The 24,266-nt window shown below is 33.8% G+C and overlaps 2 protein-coding genes across 2 annotated transcripts in view; one reads left to right on the plus strand and one right to left on the minus strand.

Annotated features, from left to right (window-relative positions):
• Window positions 1-2,390: 2,390 nt before the first annotated feature.
• LOC129223404 (proteasome subunit alpha type-7-like) lies at window positions 2,391-3,443 on the minus strand. Its single transcript, XM_054857999.1, has one exon. It carries the CDS (start codon window positions 3,265-3,267, stop codon window positions 2,521-2,523), a length of 747 nt encoding a protein of 248 aa, XP_054713974.1. The 5' UTR covers window positions 3,268-3,443; the 3' UTR covers window positions 2,391-2,520.
• Window positions 3,444-3,841: 398 nt separating this feature from the next.
• Window positions 3,842-24,266, plus strand: part of LOC129223406 (trafficking protein particle complex subunit 5-like) — a 35,637-nt gene continuing 15,212 nt past the window's right edge. The window contains exons 1-5 of the mRNA XM_054858000.1: window positions 3,842-3,943; window positions 10,261-10,349; window positions 11,202-11,328; window positions 21,103-21,160; window positions 22,332-22,391. Coding sequence (XP_054713975.1) covers window positions 3,875-3,943; window positions 10,261-10,349; window positions 11,202-11,328; window positions 21,103-21,160; window positions 22,332-22,391 — 403 coding nt within the window. The 5' untranslated portion in view covers window positions 3,842-3,874. The remainder of the gene's footprint in view (window positions 3,944-10,260; window positions 10,350-11,201; window positions 11,329-21,102; window positions 21,161-22,331; window positions 22,392-24,266) is intronic.

Here is a 24,266-nt window from a genome sequence, read left to right on the forward strand (position 1 = left end):
GCCGATACAGGATCGGCCGCGCAGTTTGTGTTAATACTGCCCCGGCCGATTCAGGCTCGTCGCAAGAAAATGATTCCTAACTGCCCTCGACGATCCTGTGTCGTCACGGCGTTTCTAGCAGTTTTTGCTTCGGCCGAATATGTGTCGGCGATCCTTCCAGGAGCAGAACCCTGTTATTGCGCTTCTCTGTTGGGTTCTGGAGCTTTTAGGGGAGCGGTAATCAAGCTCTTTTCTTAGACAAAAGGGATGTAACTTATAGTATTTCACAGAACTTGTTGTAATTTATTTTATTTTACTAAGATATTAACTTTTCAAGTACTCTTTGATGGGACACGTATAATGCTTCAAATAATCAGGCATTATATTTTTATCTTTTCGTGGAAGCTTTGTTTCTTAGCATTCTGGCATTTGAACTCCTGATGAACAAGTGTGAAAATATTTCCTTACATATTTATCAATATTTCTATGCCTGAATAAAGCAAATAAACAGAAATATGTTTTCCTTTTTATCAAAAATCCACCTTCTTACGCAAGTATCCTTCACTAAATTGTTCATAATCCTCTAATTTTATAATTTATTTTACGCAATATTTTTTTAAAAATTATCTTACGTATCTTAATTTTGTAAGAGTACGTTTTTTTTATTATTATAATGTGTTTACTACGCTTTTTATTTATTTGTATACTATTATTATTTTTAGTGCTTATTTATTTTTAAATCATGATATTTTGAAACGTAAATTATATCTTTTTATATTCGCGGCACCCTTTGATGGATTTTTAGTGATACGGTTTTGAATATTTTTTATTTCACGAAAAAAAAAAGACGACCGCATTAACTATACGTAAAAGTTGACTATGTAAAACACAAAACAGATACGACAGTATGAATAAAATGATAATATCTTGAGTTCTCTTTTTGTACGCTTTACTCATAAGAAACAAAACATTCCTTTTTTCCCATTCTTTTTCAGATTTTATTTATTGTCTTAAAATAGCTCCAATGTTTTAATTGTACCTTCTTTTATGAGATTTTAAAAATATAAATTAAATATTTGGTTTCTTTTTAATAATCAAATTGCCATAATTAGTAAATAATCCTATGAAACTAACTAAAATTTATCCAAGTATGTTTAAAATAAAGATTTAAAATCCGACTCGATTTCAAGCAAGATCTCCTTTTTTTTTTTCCTTCTGAAGACATGTTCCGTCATATAAGCATAAAAGCTTGCTTTGAAATTCCTTTCTGAGCTAAACTGTTTTGTTGTAAGAAAATAATGTGGAAGGGTTGACCACAAAACACTAAAACCTTCTGACCATTCTTTGAATGGAACTAACTTGCTGGGATGTTTGCAAAGAGGGTCCTTGGAGAATACAGACCTCCCAGTCGGTCTAGTTATTCCTCTCTCAGCTGGGGGCTTTTAGTTGCATGCACAAAAGTATCCTTTAGGGAAATAGGGGATAAGCCGCAAGTTTTGATCTTTTGTAATCATTTATCTTTAAAATACTTCCCACGCTTGAGCAACTGATATCTGGGCATTCAGAAGGGATTTAAAAGTCACCTGAATTACGATAAAAGTCGACCATAGTCCTGCCATCAAAGGGTTCTGTGTTTATTGGTCGTTTTGAAGTGTCACAATATATCAAAAGGCACCGAAGAATACTTTTTATCCTCTTAGAATATCATTCCCACACTTAAAGCGTTTTTGTCCATTCAGCGTTTTGTCCGCTTGCTCACACGTTGGATCGATCAGTCAATTGTTTGAAGAATGTTTTGTTGAGGCCTTTTGAAAGATAGATCATCTTACGTTTAACAGTAAAAGAAAAAAAAAGATGTACTGAGATAAAAGCAAAAAGAAAAATAAATTAATAAAATAATTAGTGTTATGAAAATAATTTCTTTTCGTCCAATCCTCTATTGTTCATTATTTTCCTGTTATGTACTGCGTAAATGTATGAATATTTCAGCACATATTAGCAACCTTGTATTTTATTGCACTATTTAATTCAGCGCTTAAAAACAAATAAAGCGAAGCGATTTTCGAATGCAAGCTGAACAGCAAAAACAACATTAAAATACCGATAGCAAAATGGGGAGAAAAGTGTTATTACAACGTAGCAAAAAGCAACTCCGTTTCGTTATCTGCGGCATGCGCGTTAAGGGTTTTCGGGCTGGTCATCGAATGGGTTAATTTGATGTATTACTTGTAGCAATAAAACAATTTTTAAATTTCAACCCTCATGTCCATTTTTTTGTGGAATTCCCTTGTACTTAAATGTCAAGCACAAGTTAAAGTTAGCATTGAAAAACTTACAGCAGTGGCCCTCATATTATAAACATTTTATCTAAGAGCAATCTATTCTGTAGGGGGAAAGGAAACCCAAGAGAATAAAAATTTAAATTAGTTTTATTATGAAAACCTGAAATTAGAAAAAGTTGAATACACATCGACTCTTTGCAAAGTCAATTATATCTTAGGTTTAACTTTATCCTCCAACAATAAGTGAACAAGAAACATACTATTTTTTTTGTTTTTTCTTTTCAGCTTCCTCTTCTTTCTCTTTCTCAATTGCAGCGACATAGGCACTCACTTGATTAGCATCCAGCATACGGAGGGACTGATTCTTCTTCATCACAGCTACTTCCAAATTCTTCCCTTGCACGACTTCCAGCAGGGCTTTAATAGCAAACTTTATGGTCGATTCATCTTCCGAGATAATTTCTTCGGAGAAATTCTTCTCCAAATATTCCCGAACTGTCTTAGCACTACGGCCTGTTGCATTAGCCTTCCATTCATGGTAGACACCTGACGGATCCGTCTGGAAGAGATGAGGGGTACCATCATAGTCGAACCCAGCAATCAATGCCGATATTCCAAAGGGCCTACGGCCGTTACTTTGCGTGTAACGCTGCTTAAGCTGCGCGATATATCGAGTGATATACTCTAAAGTGACCGGATCTTCAACAGTCAACTTATGACTTTGACACTCCACTCTCGCTCGATCTATCAAAATTCGAGCATCAGCTGTCAAGCCGGCAAAAGCCATCACTACATGGTCATCCAAGAGGCAAATTTTTCGCATTGTCCTTTCCTCCTGGAGCTTCGCAACTGATTTTTTCTCAACTGCCAACACAACTATTTCTTTCCCACACACTCCAACTGCTGTTGAGCCTTTCTTGACGGCTTCTTGGGCATATTCCACCTGGAATAAATGACCATCGGGAGAAAAGACTGTGATGGCTCGATCATATCTGGAAGTGCCCATAGTTATTGGTATATCAAGAACAAAATTAAGTGATTAATTTTTGAAAACAGAAACACAAATCTTCAGTAGTGAACGAGAAAGAGACCGAGAAACCTTTAATGTAGGTTTCTGTTGCTAAGAAATGACTTAACAAATATTTCGTTAGGGAAGAACGGCGAGAGGAGAGTTAAGAACACAGATGCAGTTAAACAAAACGTTATTAGTTTTCAATAACCAGACATGGGTTAAAAATTAAGTCAATGTTTACACAACTCTTATTTTACATAACTTTAGCATGTGTAGGGTTTAGTTTCTTCTTTAAAGAGAAAAATAAGCGATTGCCTGACACTTTGTGATCGTTCGCATTCCGCTACCGGTTAACCGACTGTTGCCGAAGTCCACCGGTAGATTGCAATTTAAGCTGGTTGATTGAATCTAGGGACTCTAATTGAATCCATTGAGCATTTTTGACCAATAATAAGTATTTTTCACTTGTGCAAGTAACAGGGTATCGACCGAAAGGCTGGTGAACAACCAGTAGCGATATGCGAACAAAACTTTTTAAGTGCTGTAATTAAGTCACAGTTTTCACTGTGACTGCAAAATTAAATAGAAATAAATAAACAATATGGCTTCCTTGAGGCAGTTACCGAAAATAAGCATACTAGATAAACCGTTGAGTAAAGGACGATGCGAGGTAATTTAATCTGAAAAAAATATGTAGAATTTTCAATATATTCGGTAGGAAGTTTATTGATCGAGTAATACAATGTGGCTAGACCATGAGTTCCCCACCTTTTCCGAGTAGCAACCCCCTTTGAAGAGTTACCATTTTCTCGCGGCAGCGTAGTCTATCTTTGTTCTGCTATATATGTGCATATTGATACCATGGGCACTTCACGGCACCGTTTGCCTTTCCCTGTGGTACCCACTTTAGAGACCCTTGGGCTAGACCAAGACCACTTTTTTTTCAATCTCCATTATTAACTTACAATCTCCATATATTTATATGTAAAGCCTCGTTAAGTCGTCCTTCAAGGGACCCTAAATTTTTGACCATAAATGCAGAGTGACTGCTTATATGGAGTGGGAATTTAAGGAAGGGAAAAAAAAAAACGCCTTACAAATACTTTCATGTATAGCTGTGGAATCCAGTGAGGAAAACAATAGCTTATGTAATCAATGTCTATAAATTACTCTAAAATTAAAAAAGGGGGAGGGGGGGAAACTCTCTGTATTTATTTATCTTGTTTTATTGACTCTTGCATATACATTACTTAATAATAACCTCTTCCAATGTACTTCCTATACATTAAAGCAATCTATCAATGTTGACTAATAAAGTTATTGCTTACTGAAAATAACTCTCTCCTCTAACATATTTCAAGCTTTAAATTCAGCATCTGTAGTACCTTGAATAAATGTTAAATACTGACGAACTTTCCCCAGGTATTAGATTTTATCTGTGTTGTTGGGTGGGGTTTGATTTATACTTTTGGCACTAACCAGACTCGCCACTGAGTTTTAATCAAATCTGAGTTAAAATCCGCCTCTTATGCAGTTGTACCAAACATAATCAAAAATCACATTTCTTCGACTTCGATTTGCAAACAATTTTCTCTAGGCCACCTCTTTCCCTTGTCTAACACTGTGGAAGAGAACTTTAGAATATGTTTTACAAAGGAAAAACTTCTAAATTTCCATCTCCTTCCTGTAAACTCAACCAAAGAAAATCTGTAATGGCATTTTTAGTCTTATTGTCAAAAATTTGAGAGCCCCCTGAGCCTCTTCTCCCCCAGCATCATGAATCGCAGACGTTATAACTTCGAAAAATTTCTGAGTTAGAGCAACAACTTCTTCCACTAACATGTCAACATGTATCCCAAAATTTCGTTTTTAAACTTCAATAACAAAATCTTCCAGGGTCAGCACCAAATGCGTTTTTAAGGCTTCAAAAATTTCTAGAGGAGCTTCCACAAACCAAACCTTTTTCCTTGTGCTACTACCTAATATAGCATGAAATTGCATAAAAAAATGTCTTTTAAAATTGTGTCTAAAATGAGATACCAAACCCAGTGTCAGTTTGGCATGTATTTTAAAATGTTAAAAATACTCCTAGGTCTGCTCCTCTCTTACAAACAATAATTTGGGCGTTCCTGGCTTTCAAAGCACATGAAAAGTGATTGGTGGTGCATATTACTATTTGATGTCCAACTTGAGGACCAATTACAGGCCTTTATGTCATTGGTATATTTGACAATTGCAACATTTTGGACACTACACGTCATTTTCTGAACCAACAAAACTTGTGCGATATTGAATGTTGATTACTGATATTATCATAATACATTAAAATGATCTGAGAAAACATTTGCTCTCATTTTGATAAAGTAACTGTTAACTCTTGGTAATTCAGTAAAATTACTGTTCAAAAGAAGAAATTAAAAGAAGCAATAGTACCATTTTGCTGCCCCCGCCCTCTCATCTTCTTTCTAATTTGTTTTCCTTTTCCTGTTTTGCCCCCCCCCCTCATTGCCATGTGTGTATCAATGAGCAATATGCTTAAAAAATAAAAGCAGCAGGTGACTTTTTGTCGAAAATTTATGCCCCCCCCCCCCCCCCCCACCAAAACAAAATCCTGACTATGGCTTTGTCGAGACCAAAAGAAAAGGACGACTTAAATGGAGTGACCATTTAACTGGTTGACTACTAATTCAGATTTTACTGTATGTATCTTGTTCAAATCTTGCAAGTAAATTTTCACCCACTTTTGTGATTGTATCTTTTTGAAATTTGGAGTGTGATCGCACACCTAATGACAATACATCCATTATCAATATAAATAAATTTTTCATTATTAGAATTTTAATCAACATTTTTGCATAAATCCCCCAATCTGAGGACAAAAAAAAAAGTAAAATAAAATAAAATAAAATAAATAAAATATCAATAGAAACCCCTAATTTAGATAAACTTGTTTCAAAGTAATTAGAATGTCAATTACAATTGTTTTTAATTAATTTAAGCCTTCAATTAGCAATTCATTGTTGATCATGGTCATTGTTGAAGAAGTACTTTTATTAAGATTTGTATTAAAGCTTTCAGATTAGCTATATCTCTAGTTTTTAAAGCAATATAAATAAATATGGTTTCCACATCTATGGGGCACAAACTTGACCTTAGTAGGAATTGACTTTAAAAAAATGTATTGGTTCTTTTATATTAATCTATGAAAAAACTGAAGCAAAGACATTGTGATGGTTTTTAAGCAAAAATCTGCATTATTGGCTAAGCAGTAATGTCACTAATCTTCTACAATGATGGTCACTTAAACAATTTTTATGTTGACAGTATATCAAAAAATAGCTAAAAATCAATTTACATCCTGAATTTATCTTTTAAAAGTGATGTCAAAACAGGAAAATAGTCTCACTGTATTGCAAGAGAACTTATTATTATTATATTAATTATTCATGAAAGATGGAGGGAGGGGCAACCCCCAAACCTTTGTCTTTTTGCCATATTGCCAATTCTAGTATTGTTAGATATGTTTGACTAAACTTTAAATATTAGTAATGTAGAAGAGAATATATGCGTCAATCACTGAAAAACTTTTGTATGGCACTAAAAACCTTAGTCAAACTCCAATCTTGTTGGGGCTTCTGGTCAAATGCAAAGACGTTTTGTTTGGAACTGATGTGATATACCCCACCCTTGGCGACTTTTTCCTGTTGGCGCCAAGAAAGCGTCGCCAAGAAAACGATGTATGACGACATATGTCATACATCGTTCTTAGCGATGCTTTTTTAGCGCCAACAGGAAAAAATCAGATAAGAAAACATGATCAAAGCACTTCAGAACACAATATATATAAAAACAACATAAAAGCACAACAAAAAACATCACGAATATATGCTTCAAAAATGTACAGGGCCGGGGTTTTTTGTAAACATATTAAAATACAATGAAATAAATTATTGTATTAATTACAAGTCGAAATTAATGCATTAATTTTTTTTTCATCATTTCTCCAGGATACGAGCCCTCGGTCTCATAGTACTTTCCTAATGAGACTTCGGCTCGCCGGCCCTGCCTCGGTCTCATTACGAAAGTACTATGAGACCTCTGTCTCGCCAGGACCTCGCTTCGCTCGGTCCGTTATCCCTCCGACTGTTAATATACATTACAGTTGGAGTATGATCACAGTTATGTATACTACAAGAACCCCTCAAGAATTTGTAAAAACAAAGAATTTTGGAAGTGAGACGTTTTTTTGAATTCTAAAATAAAGAACTTACCTTTTTATATGGTATAAATATTCACACTCAGTCTAAAACAATATATCATATGACAATGGCACGTTACAGATACACACCACGTTGGAGTTAACTTTTAATTAACCTTCAAGTTTGAAGAAACTGGCATTTTCTAATGTTTTTACTTCAAAACACAACTACTGAATTTAAACTAACACAAAATAAGCATTCCTGTAAGGTATATTGCACGAAACAACACCACGTCGTAAAATCCCCCTAAGAGCGGAACATATGTGCACCTACCTCCACGGACACACGTGCGAAAAGAATTAGTTCACATCTGTACTTCCCAGGTATATTCTGCAGGGTTACTAGGGCTACCGGAAAAAGTTTTATCGCCAACGTTGGCGATTTTCGAAATGAGCTAAAAATTCTATCCTCGCCAAGGGGGGGGTTGGGTATATCACATCTGTACCTTTTGTTTTTCTTCAATTGATTTACATGCATCTTCTTATTGTTTTGCACGCATCTATTACCATGCCTGAGAAATATTTTACTTTCACAAGATGTGTGAAAGAAAACATTAAATTACAAGAAAAAGATGTCACAACGGAAAATGAAAGAATGCTAATATTCATTTTTAATAATAATAATAACAATAAAAATTGTATGGTTACTGCACAATTTTCTGCCCTGGGCAGCTGCCTCCTCTACGTATTGTTCCTTTTTTGAGCATTACATGCTAAGAACTGTCAAATAAAACTAGAAGAGTTTAAATATTTTTAATTAAATTTTGGTTTCTAATTCTACTTTACTTTTAATGGTAAGTTTTATTTTTTTTCTTTGAAAAAAAAAGAGCCTAATATACACTACTGTTAGTTAAAATTGCAACACCATGAAGGAAGCATCACAGTTGAATAAAATTTACTACAGTTGAGTGGTAATGGTACAAATAAATGATTACATTCTCAAACCAAACAAACAATAAAAAGAGATAAAAAATAGTATTTTATGTGGCCACCACGCGCCCCAATAAGAGCTGCTACATGACTCAGCATGTAGTGAAACAGTGAAGTTTGAATATCTGCCTGCGGAAGAGTATTCCATATTGTTCGTATGCGCAAAGTTCGTCTGTTGGAGCAACAGCACGAGGATCACAAGCAAGATGCTGCCCAACAAAATCCCACACATGTTCAATCGGTGACATATTCGGGGAATATGCAGACCAAGGAAGAAGCTGAACCTGCTGCGAATCAAGGTAGGATTCGACAGTCCTCGTGACATGTAGACTGCATTATCCTGCTGGAATACAGCCCCTGGCAATCCTTGCAGGAAAGGAATAGCTTGGGGCTGTAAAACTTCATTTATGTATCGGTTACTGTTCAAATTGCCCACAATTCGTAGCAAATGTGATCATCCATGATTTGCTATGACACCCCAGACCATAACTCCGGATGTTCGTCCACTGTGGCATTTGATAATGCACTCCGGAATGTGCCGTTCACAAGCATAGCGCCTGACACGAATTCGGCCATCATGGTGCCACAAATTAAAGTGGGATCCGTCAGAAAAGACGACTTGCTGCCAATCAGCACACCAGCTCCTATGTTCATTGGCTCATTGTAGCCGCAGGCCGCGATGGTTTTGCATGAGAGGAATCCTGTATATAAGGGAATCCTTGCGTACTGCCCACGCTGCAGCAGACGCCACCGAATTGATGAAGCACACAATGAAACACCTGTAGCTGTTGACCACTGTGCTGCCAATTGTCTAGAAGAAGCTGTGCGGTCCATCAGCACCATACGCACCAGGTGTCTTCGCGAGCTGACGTCTTATTTCGGGGTCCACTCCCGGATTTCCGATCTGGCCGTCCCTCGTCCATCCACTGCTTCCAAACACGCATGATTATGCTGCTGTTACACTGTACACGAGCGGCTACTGCACGATAAGACAATCCAGCTTCACAAAAGGCCAAGGATTCTGCTCCGTTCAGACTCCGAAATTTGCTCAAATTTCGCTTTCTTTTGTCGAAGAAGAATAATAAAGATTCAGTTAATGTTTACTCTAGCATATAACCACCAATTATCATACAGGCTTCGCTACATCCGTCTATTTATATTTGGTTCAATCCGCCGTTCAGAGGGCGCTGCTCAGCATACGCATGTGCTACCGGTCTTTCCTAAATTCTACTCATTTGCATATCATACCCTACTTTACATTTCCTGCAATTTTCAGCTCACTCGTGTAAGTCCTTCGTGGTGTTGCATTTTTCACAAACAGGAGTTTAGGAAGGTGAGAAATTATTCCCACTCAAACAAAAATTGTCAGATAGATACATGAAAAATTCTTTGACGACTCTTTGAGAATTCTCAAAAAGTGCTAATCATTTATGTAATGCAGGAAATAAAATTTGAACCCCTGTCATCCTTTTTCTTTTGCAGTCTCTGCAGACTCTTTTGTCTGGCTCTTTTCTTCTGGCAAGGCCTTTTAGTCATGATATTATGTGAAAGTCGTTGAAGGGTTAATTAAAGTTTTAAAATACATTTTTTTTCTTAAGTTAAGAAATAAGCTCATTTGAAAGTTTTACTTTGGGCTAACTTTAAAATTTCATTTGCCATAGTCTTTCTTAAAATAGAATCAGCATTTTTTTAAAAAAATGTAACTTGGATACTAGAACAGTTTTCTGTGTTATTTTTCTTGTATGTGCTAATGAATCCTTCGTTTAAAAAATTTATTTACTCTGGTGCATTTTCAATAGGTAAATATCAGTACGTATGCTCTTCTATTTTCTGAAATAGTACAGTATTGCCAAAATCGAGTTTTATCTGTTCCAGAACTTCAAGCCAAGTATGTAACTTAGCATTTCATTTTTCAAATTTTATATTTTGCTGTTATTTCATCTCTACGTTCATCTGCTTACTGTTGGCGTAGTGTAGATTTCATTTATTTGTAAGTAAGTAATATTATTGCTTTAAAGCATATAGAAAATACCTGCAGGGAGAAAAAAGCCTTTTAAGGCAAACCAGAACCAAACCCAGTGTTGCAACAGCACATTATAGCCAAGGCCTAATGTGCCCTTGTAGAAAACGCCATAAGAACCAGTAGAAAATGCTTTGGTTAGATATCAGATTCTTATGGCAGGGGGGGGGGATCAAACTGACTCTAGTGCTTGAACTGTCAATGTTGTTGTCGTCGTGTCAGATTAATAATCACAATGAAACTTTCAAAAACATTTTTTTACTAGGCACTAGCAGGATTTGCATTAGATTGTAGAACTAAGTGATTCCAGCAATATTTTCCAAAATCAACGTTTTGGTCAAAGTGACAAATTGCACCATGGGATTTTCCTGAGGGAATCCCTGACCTGTGATTTGGTACAAATATAATTACCATGCCACATATTTTTGGTCCTGTTTTTTCTTTCTTTTTTCTAATGGTACTTACTATGTTATTGTTAAGAGTTTTTTTTTTTTTTTTTGTCATATTTTTGCTCGTGTGCTCAAGATCTTGTTCTGGAGATATCTAGTTTTAAAAGAAAAGTTTGTATTTAGGTGATTTTCTTTTATTAGTAGAATAAAGTATTAGTAATATTCAGGGGGGGGGAGTGAATATAAATAGCCAACAGACTGCAAGGAAGCATTGTGGATCAAAAGCAGTTTTATCTCTTTGATGCAACATTTAAAAAATTTTCTGTTTTAGGTTATCTCAGATGGGATATCATGTTGGGCAGCGGATGGTCGATGTTTTATTTGTGCGGGAAAGGAATTTCAAAAGAGAGACAAAACTGCTGAATATATTAATATTCATCAAGACTACCTTATGGAAGGTATGATTTTTCAAAGGTGGTTTTTTTTTTGTATAGTTATTATTTTTTTAAAAGTGGCTCCTCACTAAGCAGTCAGTGGGTACCATCACTTCATTCAATATAAAAAGAGTATCCTTTTGGCAAAATGTAATAATTCTTTTACACTTAATTTTTAGAATTGCTTTTATCTCAAAGATTACTGCCACATCTTTTTGGTTGCTCATGTTTATAAAAAACATATTTAGTAGATGTCTGCAACAGTATAATAATATAGTGACATTGAAGTATAACAATCTCCAGACTTATGATATGATCTAAAATTCCATCGACACAAAAACAGTAAACAATATTGAAACTTAAAAATAGGAGCCATTAACCGAAGATTCAGACAAAGGACTGTCTAAAAGTTATTGAAATAAACAAAGTGCATTAATTCAAACATAAATTCTGAAATAGAATAATTTTGCATTTTAGATCTGCAGTGAAACCCTGATTTTACATCCCCCAAATCTACGTTTATCCCTCATTTTAAGTTTTTTTCTATCAAATCCCATTTTTTTCGTTTTCTACTATTGTTAATTTAACCCAGATTGCTAGTTTGTTATTCATGGAATTTCCCGCATTTTACGTTTTTCCTGGAAGTAAAAAAAAGAAAATTATTTTCTAAAATAAGCAATATTTTCACTTTTGTGCATTTTTAAAGCTAACCCCCATTGTTGAAAGTTTATTTAAAAAAAGAAAAATGCATTCCACAGACTCTTGTCTTCTGAAACTGGTTTCTTCTTTCTTCGCATTGTTTGAGGACACATTTTTGGCCTTCTTAAAATGTTTTTTTTTCCAGAAATTACATATAAATGCAAAAGAGCTTTTGTCACTCACTCACCATCGAAAATTAGCAAAGGGCACATGACTGTTTACTCTTCTATGTGTAACGTCAGTGTTGATGAAGAAAAACAACCAAAAGCACAGTTCGTTACTTTCAATATTGCATTGAAGAATTTACAAGTAGTGAAAGACGATTTCCTTTCCCATTAAGACCGGGATAAAAAAAATAGCTAAGTATTTCAAGCCTGGAAGATGCTGAATTCACTTTGAGCTCAATGACTAAAAAATAATTCATTGTTGCAGACTCTTTTCAACCTAAACCCCAGTTTTCTGTACTAAATGTGTTAAAGCTATGTTAAAATGATGTATAAAATATTGTTCTTTTTGTAAAATACAGATATTATATCTGTTGAAAGTCATCTTTGCTGTCTTAATTTTTTTTCTTTCCTTTCTTTCTTTTGTATTTCCTTCCTTTTTTTTTAAAAACGTTTTCCCCGTATTTTACGTTTTTTTTTTTTTGCATTTTACGTTTTTTTTCACCCAGTCCCTTGAAAAATTTAAAATTAGGGTTTCACTGTATTTCATACAAATACAAAAGTGACGACCATCAACAGGCTCTGGGCCCAACTAGACTGGTCCTATTCAGTTTATCAATCCTCAATGAAAATCAAGGGGTTAAATGAAGTGATTTAAAACTATTCATCTTATAGCAAGTAACAGCTGTTTCTGTTTAAAGTTTCAAAATCCCTACAACCTCATTGAAGTATTAATTTTCCTGATTTCAGGATTAGTTTGAAATTTGAAAAGCTTTAAGAATGACACCTGGTTTTGCCATCTGTGCAGAAATTTTGCCCATAGACTTCCTCCATTTTAATCAACACATAACTGGAATGTGTCCCATGCAAATTGCTTCATAAAAAGAACTTGAGGTGGCAAGCAAAAAGTGCTGCACAGAAAAACTTTCAACACCCAAATCTGAGATGTAAAATTTACCAGCTTAATGCAGCAGAAATACTTTTTAAATTTGTTGACTGAATTGCAACTTTGGAATTCATAAAAGGAACATGTTTGGCCTATTTTATCCATATGTTGTAGTTTTTTAAATGCAAGAGTTTTTAAAAATTACTAACTAATGGCAGTATTGTTTTTTAATTTATTAATTATTAATATTGTATTTGTCATTAATTAGCTTATTATTTTACTTATTTACTTATTTTTAAACATTCTTACCATGATAAAATAAACCTTTCTTTAAAAATTAATAGCAGTATAATAAAGCAAATTATGTTCAGCAGCTATTTCATTTTGTTAAAGTTGATTGCATTTACAGTAAAAAATTGTTTTAAAATTTGTACACAAAAGAGTAAATAGCATTTCTTTTTTTTTTTTTTTTGAATTTTTAGGATTCTGATTAAAATTTAAAAAGCAATCATTATGTGAGTTGAATACAGGGTTTGTAAGAGACATAGAAATCCTGGAAAGTCATGGAAAAAAAATAAACCAATTTCAGACCTGGAAATGTCATGGAAAATGAATATTTTCGTTAAAAGTCATGGAAATTTTTTTAAAGTCACCGAAAAATGTCCTCAATAAAGAAAAAGTAACAATAGCTCAAAGAGAGCATTAGAAATCTTGAATGATTTAAGAGCATTGCATATAAGAGCTGTTAAAACTCGAAAATTGAATGATCCCAAAAATAAATCTTAATTTTGAAATCCCATTGCATCCACTTCTGTATGTTAGCAGTCACCCTTCTTCTTCTTCTGCAATGTGATTTTACTGCATAGACATCACTAATTTTGAACTTATCATTATTTTCAACACTTTTTACATTTTATATTCTGTAGTAGCCAGGGCCATCCGAAGAGCTGACGGCACCCAGGGCGAAAGCTTCTTGGTGCCTCCCCCCCTTTATAAACACAGAAAAATCAAGTTAGTTATAACATAGCATCATTGCATAATACGCGTGAACGCGTCATACTTGCATTTTTTAAATAATAATGAACAAAACAATCAGAGGGCTGTAGATAGTACAAATTAAAGCAATGAATCTGTTTCTAATATTTATCATACAGTAATACTCCAAAACTTTGCATAAAATGGAAATTTTAAAATTCCAAATATTTATCTTGTAAAATGCCACCCCACAAGATAAAAAAACAATTAAAACTTAACTAGTTACTCATATTGATCAAACTAAGAACACGAACCAAAAATTTATTGAGCATAAATGGAAAACGTATTTATCGAAGAAACATTAAAATTAAATTTCAATATCGACTCATCCAGTGATTCTGTTATTCTGTTGAAGGTTTTTTTGCTTTTACTTCTATGAACATAATACTATCTTTCGTATATCGCTCGTTTAGAAAAAGACTGTCACAATACAAAAAATTTCATTTTCTTTTTTTTTTTTCGCTTAAAGACTTTCAAATGACGTTATCTTTTATGGAAAATTACATTAGATTTTTTATTCTAATATAAACCTCGGGAAAGCACAGCAAACTTCCTTACTTATCTTAATGCAAATTGCCTGAAGAATTCAACTTCAAACGCTTCTCCCGCAAAATTTCATTTTTCATTTCTGTTTTGTGTGTTTATGACTGTGCATCTATGATACACGAAATGAAGGGGCACCTTGGGACGTCCCCTCATTTCGTGCCGCCCGGGGCGACTGCCCCGCGCGCCCCCCCCCTCTTCGGACTGCCCTGGTTGTAGCGAACTTACACGTTCTTGATTTTGCCACTCCTACTCAAAAAATGCGATTCAATTGCATCCGAGAACATTTCAATCACCTATAAAAACTTTACTATTAAATTTATCAGAGTTTATCTTAGTTTGTTGTAGGTTTTAGGGAATAAAGATCTTTAATGAGGCAATAGAATATAGCACTAGAGGAATTCTAATACTCTAAAACAGTAGTGCCCAACATATGGCCCATAACACTGATCCATGCGGCCAAATGTTATGTTCAATGTCAGGAATCTAACACTATGTTCTGGAATTTCTAAACCTATTAATTTATATGCATTTGAAAATGTATAAATTAGTAAATAAGTACATTTGAATCAGAAGATTTATTTACTACTGAATGATTTTTTGTAAATATCTGTTTTGGAAACATGAATTTACTGAAGAATGGCTTTACTTTAAAGAACCAAAATACTGACTGGTGTCATGCATGATTAGATGCACTGTTGACTCTGAAAGGCAACTTTTAAAGCAAATTTATTGATACTTAGAAATGGCTCGTTCAACCTTTGCCCCAGTCTTTATCATTCTGCGCTTTTATGAAAAGATAAATTAGACATTTAAGCATCATTATATTCATTCACTGCATTTTTACTTTACTTAAATTTGTATGAAGAAGACAAATAAGAATAGGTTAGTTTTTGTAGTGTGCACTGATGCTTTTTCAATCACAAAGAAGTACTTTGATGAAGTAGTGGCATTCATGTAGAAGTTTAGCTTATTCACATTTCTAAATATTGGCACAAGTTTGATATTAAATAGTACTATTCTCTTTGTGTAACAAGGTCATGAAAATTTTTATAAAGTCTTGGAAAAGTCATGGAATTTTTTCATCTGAACAGAGTATAAACCCTGTGAATAAATACCTTTGTGCTTGAAAAGTAAATAAGAAATAACAAGTAATTGCCCAAATAGCAGATTACTGAAGGAATGTGTTTTTGAGCTACAGGGAACTCCTTTTTTAATGCAAAAGAATAAAGCGTATGGATAAAGAGACATGCGACAAAAGCCTTTTTTTATATCGGGAATCTTGTAGATAATGCCCTCAAATAAAAATGCGATAAAATTGTTGCATTCTGCCCTTGTTTCATATCAAGCAGTCATTGCGTTTTGCAACTTATGGAACAGCTGGAACCTTCTCTGAGTTATAAGAAGAGTTGAAAATATTTAAGATCACAACATTTACAGAAATGTTTGGATAAATATTATCAATTGAAGCAGTGAGAAGCAAAGGGAAGTAAGTGGATGTTTTAAAGTTTTGAGTAAAACACGTTTAAAGTTTAGGTAGGCTCTCATTGTTTTTTTTTTTTTTGCTAATTTAAGCTGTAGATCAGGGCTTCGTAACCAGTGTGCTGCGGCACACTTGTGCACTGCGATAAGGAACCCGTGTGCCGCGGTATTTTCATACTAAAGAAAGAGAGCCTTGATGTAATTTATTTTAAAGTTACGACTGAGTAGTGTTTGTATTGTTCTGTAGCTTCTTAATTCACCCTTGTGCAATAAAACATACCCAACAAGGGTAGAGGCGAGATTTGCTGCCCCACCTCTTTTAAACTTCTTGTGATCTTATTATTCTCAGTTTTTGAATACAGATTCTAATTTCCATAAAATCAACTAATTATACGGAATTTTTCCTAAATCTTTCACAAAAGGGAGTATTGCCCTCTCTCTCAGGTAGGGATCGTGCCCTCTCACCCAGAATTTTAGCCCCAGCATTAGCTTTTGTTTTCCTCTTTTCCAGTTCTGATACTAATTTCATTTTATCAAAAGTTTCTCAAAGCTCGGTTCTGAGAAAGTAGAAGAAAACAAAAAAATCAAACTGCAAAAACAAAATCTAGGACGAATGAATATTTTCATTTATTGCTGTTTGAACAATTCTGAGAATGAAGTGAAGAGTGCAGCTGTCTTTACTTTTACCTTTTGCATACGTTGGCACCAACGATCAGACATTATTGCTTTTGAAGATTTTTTTGTTGGTTTATAAAAAGCAAATCAGCAAAAAAGGAAAAAAAAAATTGTCTTCAAACTTATGTTTGCTGTTGGCTTTATTATTATTACTAGTGGATTTAAGTTATTGGACCTTAGGCGCCCTGACAATTTCTTGGTTAGGAGTATTTTTTAAAGACCTTTTAAATCACATCAAATTCAAAAAAATTGGACCATCCATTCACATAGAAAGAGCTATTTAGGGCAAAAATGCATTTTTAATTAATATCTCCGTTAATTAGCGTTCAATTTCAAAAACTTTTATTGATGACACTAAAACTTGGCAATAGCTACTGAACAAAACAGAATAAAGGAAATCGGTTCGCAAACGGAGAAATCAGTACCGAAAGAAAACGACTTGCCTATTAATATATAAAGATTATTTATTTGGCTGATTTTAGACACAAATTATTCATGCTCAATTCATCACCAGAGACATTCTGGCTTGTCTTCACATGCTCAGTGTGATATTCGGGTTGGCACAAAACATCGGCTTTAATTACGGATGTGATATCGAAAAATTCTCGGTTAGAGGAGGCTCATCAGCTGCTACGTCTGCGACTGAATGTACTGATACAGATGGACCTCCAAGTAAAAAGGCTAAGTCGCTGAGTAGGCAGTACAAGGAAGGATACCTGGCGGTTGGTTTTTTGTGGATCGGGGATGCAAAATCACCAAGACCTGAGTGTCTCATTTGCGGGGAGAAACTTTCAAAAGAAGCGATGGTCCCTCGAAAATTAAAATGTCACCTATCTACTAAACGTCCTTCTTACCTAGGCAAAGACATCGGTTATTTCAAGCGATTGCAGAAAGAGAACTTGAAGCAAAATTCTTTCGTGCAAGCCAGCACAAAAGTTTCTGAAGGGGCTCAAGAGGTTAGCTATAATGTTGCACGGTTAGTTGATAAAATGAAAAGTCCATACAATATCGGTGAAACACTTACTTTACCAGCGTGCAAAGAAATAGGACCCGGAGCAAAGAAGGAGGAAGTCCGAGTGACACTTTCTGACGACACTATCAGGAGACGAATTGATGACACGTCAGGAGACGAATTGATGAGACATAGAAGCAACATTGGTAGAGAAATTACGAGTAGCTGGAAAATTTGCATTTCAAGTTGATGAATCAACAGACATCAATAGCTGTGCACAACTCATATCCATTGTGCTCTTTGTTGATGGGGGATACATTAAAAACCATTATCTTCCCTGCACAGAACTTCCTCAACTTGAAACCGGTGATGAGATATTCTGCATTAGAGATGAATATCTGAAAAGTAACGGGATCCAGTGGCAAAATTGCACAAGTGTTTGCACCGTCAGAGCTGCTGCAATGTCAGGACCTATCATAGGGTTCCTGTCGAATGTGAAAAATTGTCACCCAAGAGTTCGAACCATAGTGGTTTTAACCCATTCTTGCCCCGGCCGATACAGGATCGGCCGAGCAGTTTGTGTTAATACTGCCCCGGCCGATTCAGGCTCGTCGCAAGAAAATGGTTCCTAACTGCCTTCGACGAACCTGTGTCGTCACGGCGTTTCTAGCAGTTTTTGCCTCGGCCGAATATGTGTCGCCGATCCTTCCAGGGGCAGAACCCTGATATTGCGCTTCTCTGTTGGGTTCTGGTGCTTTTAGGGGAGCGGTAATCAAGCTCTTTTCCTTAGACAAAAGGGATGTAACTTATAGTATTTCACGAAACTTATTGTAATTTATTTTATTTTACTAAGATATTAACCTTTCAAGTACTCCTGTGATGGATGGGACACGTATAATGCTTCAAACAATCAGGCATTATATTTTTATCTTTTCGTGGAAGCTTTGTTTCTTAGCATTCTGGCATTTGAACTCCTGATGAAGTGTGAAAATATTTCCTTACACATTTAACAATATTTCTATGCCTGAATAAAGCAAATAAACAGAATTTTTTTTTCTTGTTATTAAAAATCCACCTTCTTACACAAGCAACCTTCACTAAATTGTTCAAAATCCTCAAATTTTATAATTTATTTTACACAACATTTTTTAAAAATTATCTTACACATCTTAATTTTGTACAAGTATGTTTTTTTTTAATTATAATGTGTTTACTACGCTTTTTATTTATTTGTATACTATTATTATTTTTTATTATTTATTTATTTTTAAATCGTGATATTTTCAAACTTAAATTTTAACTTTTTATATTCGCGGCATCCTTTGATGGATTTTTAGTGATACAGTTTTGAATATTTTTAATTTCACAAACAAAAATTATGACAACCACATTGATTATACGTAATAGTTGACCATGCAAAACATAAAATATATACTACAGTACAAATGAAATTATAATATCTTGAGTTCTTTTTGCTTTACTCATACGAAATGAAACATTCCTTTTCTCCCTTTCTTTTTCAGATTTTATTTATTGTTTTAAAATGGCTCCAATGTTTTAATTGCACCTTCTTTTATGAGATTTTAAAAATAGAAATAAAATATTTGATTTCTTTTCAATAATCAAGTTGCCTTAATTAGTAAATAATCCTATGAAACTAAACTAAAATTTATCCAAATATGTTTTAAAATAAGAAAAACAATCCGACTCGATTTCAAGCAAGATTTTCTTTTTTTTTCTTCTGAAGACATGTTCTCAAATACAAGCAGTAAAGCTTGCTTTGAAATTCCTTTCTGATTCAAACTGTTTTGTTGTAAGAAAATAATGTGGAAGGGTTGACCGCAAGACACCAAGGGGGACATGGGGACATCTCCTTAGGGAATCCGCCCAGGCAGTCTCTGTTATTCTTCTCTCAGCTGGAGGCTTTTAGTTGCATGCACGAAAGTATCCTTTAGGGAAATAGGGGATTAGCCGCAAGTTTTGATCTTTTGTAATCATTTATCTTTAAAATACTTCCCACGCTTGAGTAACTGATATCTGGACACTCAGAAGGGATTTAAAAGTCATCGCAATTACGATAAAAGAACCGAAAAGCAAAGAGATGTCTCTGTGTTTATTGGTAGTTTTGAAGGATCACAATGTATCAAAAGGCACCGAAGAATACTTTTTATCCGCTTAGAAAATCATTCCCACAGTTAAAGCTTTTTGTCCATTCAAATTCCTTGCTCACAGGTTGGATCGATCAGTCAATTGTTTGAAGAATGTTTTGTTGAGCCCTTTTGAAAGGTAGATCATCTTACATTTAACAGTTTTGATTTCTTAAGTGTATAAAAAGAAAAGAATGATATACTGAGATAAAAGCAAAAAGAAAAATAAATCAATAAAATAATTAGTTTTATAAAAATAATTGCTTTTCGTCCTATCCTCTATTGTTTGTTATTTTCCCGTTATGTACTGTGTAAGTTTAATGAATATTTCAGCACATATTAGCAACCTTGTATTTTATTGCACTATTTAATTCAGTGCCAAAAAACTAATAAAGCAAAGCGATTTTCGAATGCAAGCTGAACAGCAAAAACAACATTAAAATCCCGAGAGCAAAATGGGGAGAAAAGCGCTATTACAACGTAGCAAAAAGCAACTCCGTTCGTTATCTGCGGCGTGCGCATTAAGGGGTTTCGGGCTGATCATGGAATGGATTAACTGTTGGGAAATTATCGGAAATATTATCTCACTGATTTAAAATGTTTATCTGTTGCCATCTTATGTTTGTTAACAAATAAAGTATTTGTAATTAATTCAAGCAAGGCTTTTAAAATAACATTCAATTTTCGCTCTTTGCTTTGCTTTTGCAATAATTCGGAAATTGGGACATCGTCAAGTTTTTATTTGCGTATTTTTATTTTTGCTAGGAATATTGCTTTCTTGTCAAGCATGGGAAGGGATTAGAATTCATAAGAAAGATATAGAAGAATGTTTGGTGATGGCCACAACATACTAGTTTTAATTTTGGCACAAATATCTCTTTTCTTCTCACTACCTCAATTGAATCCCTAGTTTTTTCTTAATTGGAAAAAAAAAAAAAAAAAAACTTCCTCCCCAAAAAATGCAACATTCCAAAACTATAAAAATATAAAAAACAGCTTACAGCAAGCTGAATGTATCAAACTTTTAAGTAGAATTTGACATGGTTTCTCTTTTCTGTTATGTCTTCCAAAAAATGTCCCCCCCCCCCTTTTTTTTTGCATTTTCAAAATACATTTACAGCATCAAACTACTATAATTTATAAAGATTTTGAAATTTTTAAAATGATATTTTTGGCCTTCCATGATGTAAAATGACTCTTTAATTTTTTTTGCAGAACCTCTTTGGTAAAGAGGCAGATAAACTCGAGCATGCGAATGATGATAAAAAGACATGTATCCTTGAGATGTTCAGTAGGTTTTTGGTATCATTAAAAAGTACAACAGTCTAATACAAAGTTAATATATAAATCTATCTATCTTAAACTTCCATCATATTTTTGAAATTTTATTTAAAAAAACTATACAACATGAAAGTTCTCTGAATTTTGTACAATGTGTTGAACTTTGTTGACTTATTTTTGAAATCAAGGCTCACTTAGGTCGTAATTTCTTAAAAATGAGTTTAAAAGAAGAGAAAAGAAACTTATTGAAGGTAAGACATTTGGAGTTTTTTAAGATGTAAACATTGGTTTTGACCTTAAATAAGAGGTTTGTAATATAAAATGTAAAAAGGAAAATTTATCTTTGCTACAAGATTGTGACCATTGCAAAAAGAGAATTATGCAAATAATTTGATTGGTCTTTTTGAGGGGCAAAACTGCTCCATGGCAAATCTCCAAGGCACAAAAATACTCCTTGTGAAATTTATTAATTACTTGTTTTTTAAACTAAGAAGGCTATGACCCAAAAGGACTCCAAAAACATATGATGCAAAAAAAAAAAAAAAAAAAAAAAAAAAAAAACCCTACGACATATATTTAGCTTTTTCAAAAGGATATCATATTTCATACGAGGGTCGTCTTCAAGAGGAAATACCTTAAAAATATAAATATTTGTGTAAATGATCACACATTGACTTATTGGATTCATATGCTGTTGAAACATTTGTATACCAGAGATACATGGAGATACTGGGCTTAATTCTGCAAAAACATGTACTGAAAAATTTGAATAACATTTTTTTGCAATCATTGTCAGGGGCTATTTTTTCACCAAAAAATTCCTCTTTCTTGTATAGCAAGAATTCTTAGTAGTGAAATATTGATGTAAGCCATTAGTTTATTGGTGCTTGTGCACAGTTGTTTATTAAGACAGTGGATTTTGTATTTACTGAGAATATTTCGGAATTCAGTGTTTTAAAAATAATTGATTTTAATCTTTTTTTTTTTTTTTTTGTCGCTATTTCATTATTGAAATAATTGCATTTTTTGCAATGGTGAAATAAGATCTTTTAATAATTGAGGCGTTATTGACAGCAATGCAAAATTATTTGCATTGTTTTATTTGCACTTAAACTTTTATTGTTGAGTAGAGAGTGGAAAACTATTTTCTTAACTTTTACCAGATTTTATTATAGAGAAAGATCCCCTGGTTAATAAATATATATCAGTTCCTAAGGACAAAGGTTTGTTTTCTATATTTTTATGGTATTGTGGATTTATAAATTAATAAGTATAGTTGAGAATCAGAAAATGAGTTAGCTATCTAAAATTAAAAGTAGCATAGCTTTGGTTGAAATTCGAATGATTGTGTTTTTAGTTTTCTTTATCTCTTTGCCTTTAGCTGGGGGCACAATATATGTTTTCGGTTTCCTTTTAGAAAAAAACATAGGGTTTTTATTTTTAACACGGAGCTGTAATCACTGATTGAAGGCATTTTACATGTACACTTTTGAAGCAGTTGCCAATCTAAAGAAGCGAAATATAAATGATTGTGTATTAATAAAATATTGTAGTTGCGAGGGAAGTGAAATCTGCTGCTGTACAGGGAAAGAAGCAAAATGTGATCAAGGTGTTTCCATTTGATTAGTTAAAGTACCTTAGGGCAGGAATGAGTAGCTGGAGAGAACAAGTTTGATCATTGACTTAGGGAAAACTGAGGCAAAAATCCCAAGTCACATGATTCAACTACGATGAATGGAAGACACATTTTACGCGAAACTAGCAGAACAAACCTGATTTCTTCCAATACTTAACTTTGAAATATATCTTGTGACTTGGGAACCTTGCTTCAAGTTTGGGGGTTGTTTCCTTCTGCCACAAATTCAATCAAAAATGATTGGAATGTATAGTAGTATCTTAAAAAACAATATCCTCGAAATATTTTTAAAAAATTTCTTTTAATAATTTATTACGAGAGGTTTAAAAAGTGCTTCATAGAAAACGGAGCAGAGCCTCTTTTGATGTTACAAATATTGTTTGCTTTTTTTGCGGAAATGAAGTGTCCACCGGATCTAGCTTATTTGTTGAGTTGAAACGGAGCTACAGGGTGCGGCAAAAAATCTCGGACAAAGTGGCCAAAGTCATCAAATGGATGTAAACTATTTTTTTTCAATGAGTGTCTTTATTTATTTTTTTCTCTCACTTTAATTAGAAAATAATTTATAATACATCTCCTAGTTTATTTATTGTTTTTTTTTTTGGTTTTCTTACAATTTCAAGCAAAATACATTTTTATATTGTTTAACCAAAGAAAACAACAGTTCGTTTGCTTGTTGTGCTTGCAATATTCCGTTTCAAGTAGCTTGGAAATGATCGTCAATGTCCAGGAACTGTTCAAAAACAAACAGCGGACATTTCCATTAACGGTCAGGCCGTCCAAAAGTGATTCAATGAAATCCTCGAATTGCCATGAGAGTAGTCCTTCATGAAATGGGAATATATGATCGATCAGTGCGGCTAAGGGGAAAAAAAAAGAGTTTGTGCAGAAGATTTACAAGTTCCAAAAAGTTCAGCCTTTTGCTGAAGAAAGCAAGCTTGTATAACTTCAAAGATGCCAAAAACGTTTGAGATGGGTCGCAAGTTTAAAACACAATAGTTTAGTTTCATATACTTTTTCTGCTCCCAAAAAAAAAAAAAAAAAAAAAAAAAAAAAAAATGCAAAAAGTAGTTAAATATGGTTAATGGACAAATGAGAGCATGTAACTTGCTGCAGTAGCTTACAGAAATGGTGGTATGGACCTAGGGCCTTTACAAAGTCTGCTTACAATATAGAGTCCGGAAGGCAACTTTAAACAGTCACATGGAAGATAAAAACCGGTTTATTGTTGCCTTAACCACTTATTAGAGACTTAAGAGATAGGGGAAGGTTGCTGTCAATGAACCACATAACAGTTTTCGATTTTTTTTAGAAAGGAAATCCTGCTCAAATATCACGTTAACTATAGGAACAATTTCTCAGTACATTTCTCTTTTAAAAATAATATTCACTTTCATAATAAATATACACAACAAAGAATGAAAATTAAAAATAAATACTTTAGCATGTGGTTCATTCATAA

The sequence above is a fragment of the Uloborus diversus genome, chromosome 5 (genome assembly GCF_026930045.1).
Source record: "Uloborus diversus isolate 005 chromosome 5, Udiv.v.3.1, whole genome shotgun sequence".
NCBI classification, from domain to species: Eukaryota; Metazoa; Arthropoda; class Arachnida; order Araneae; family Uloboridae; genus Uloborus; species Uloborus diversus.

Bases quoted from the DNA above. Each gene is read 5' to 3' on its own strand.
- LOC129223404 (XM_054857999.1), bottom strand. From the start codon at position 3,267: ATGGGCACTTCCAGATATGATCGAGCCATCACAGTCTTTTCTCCCGAT.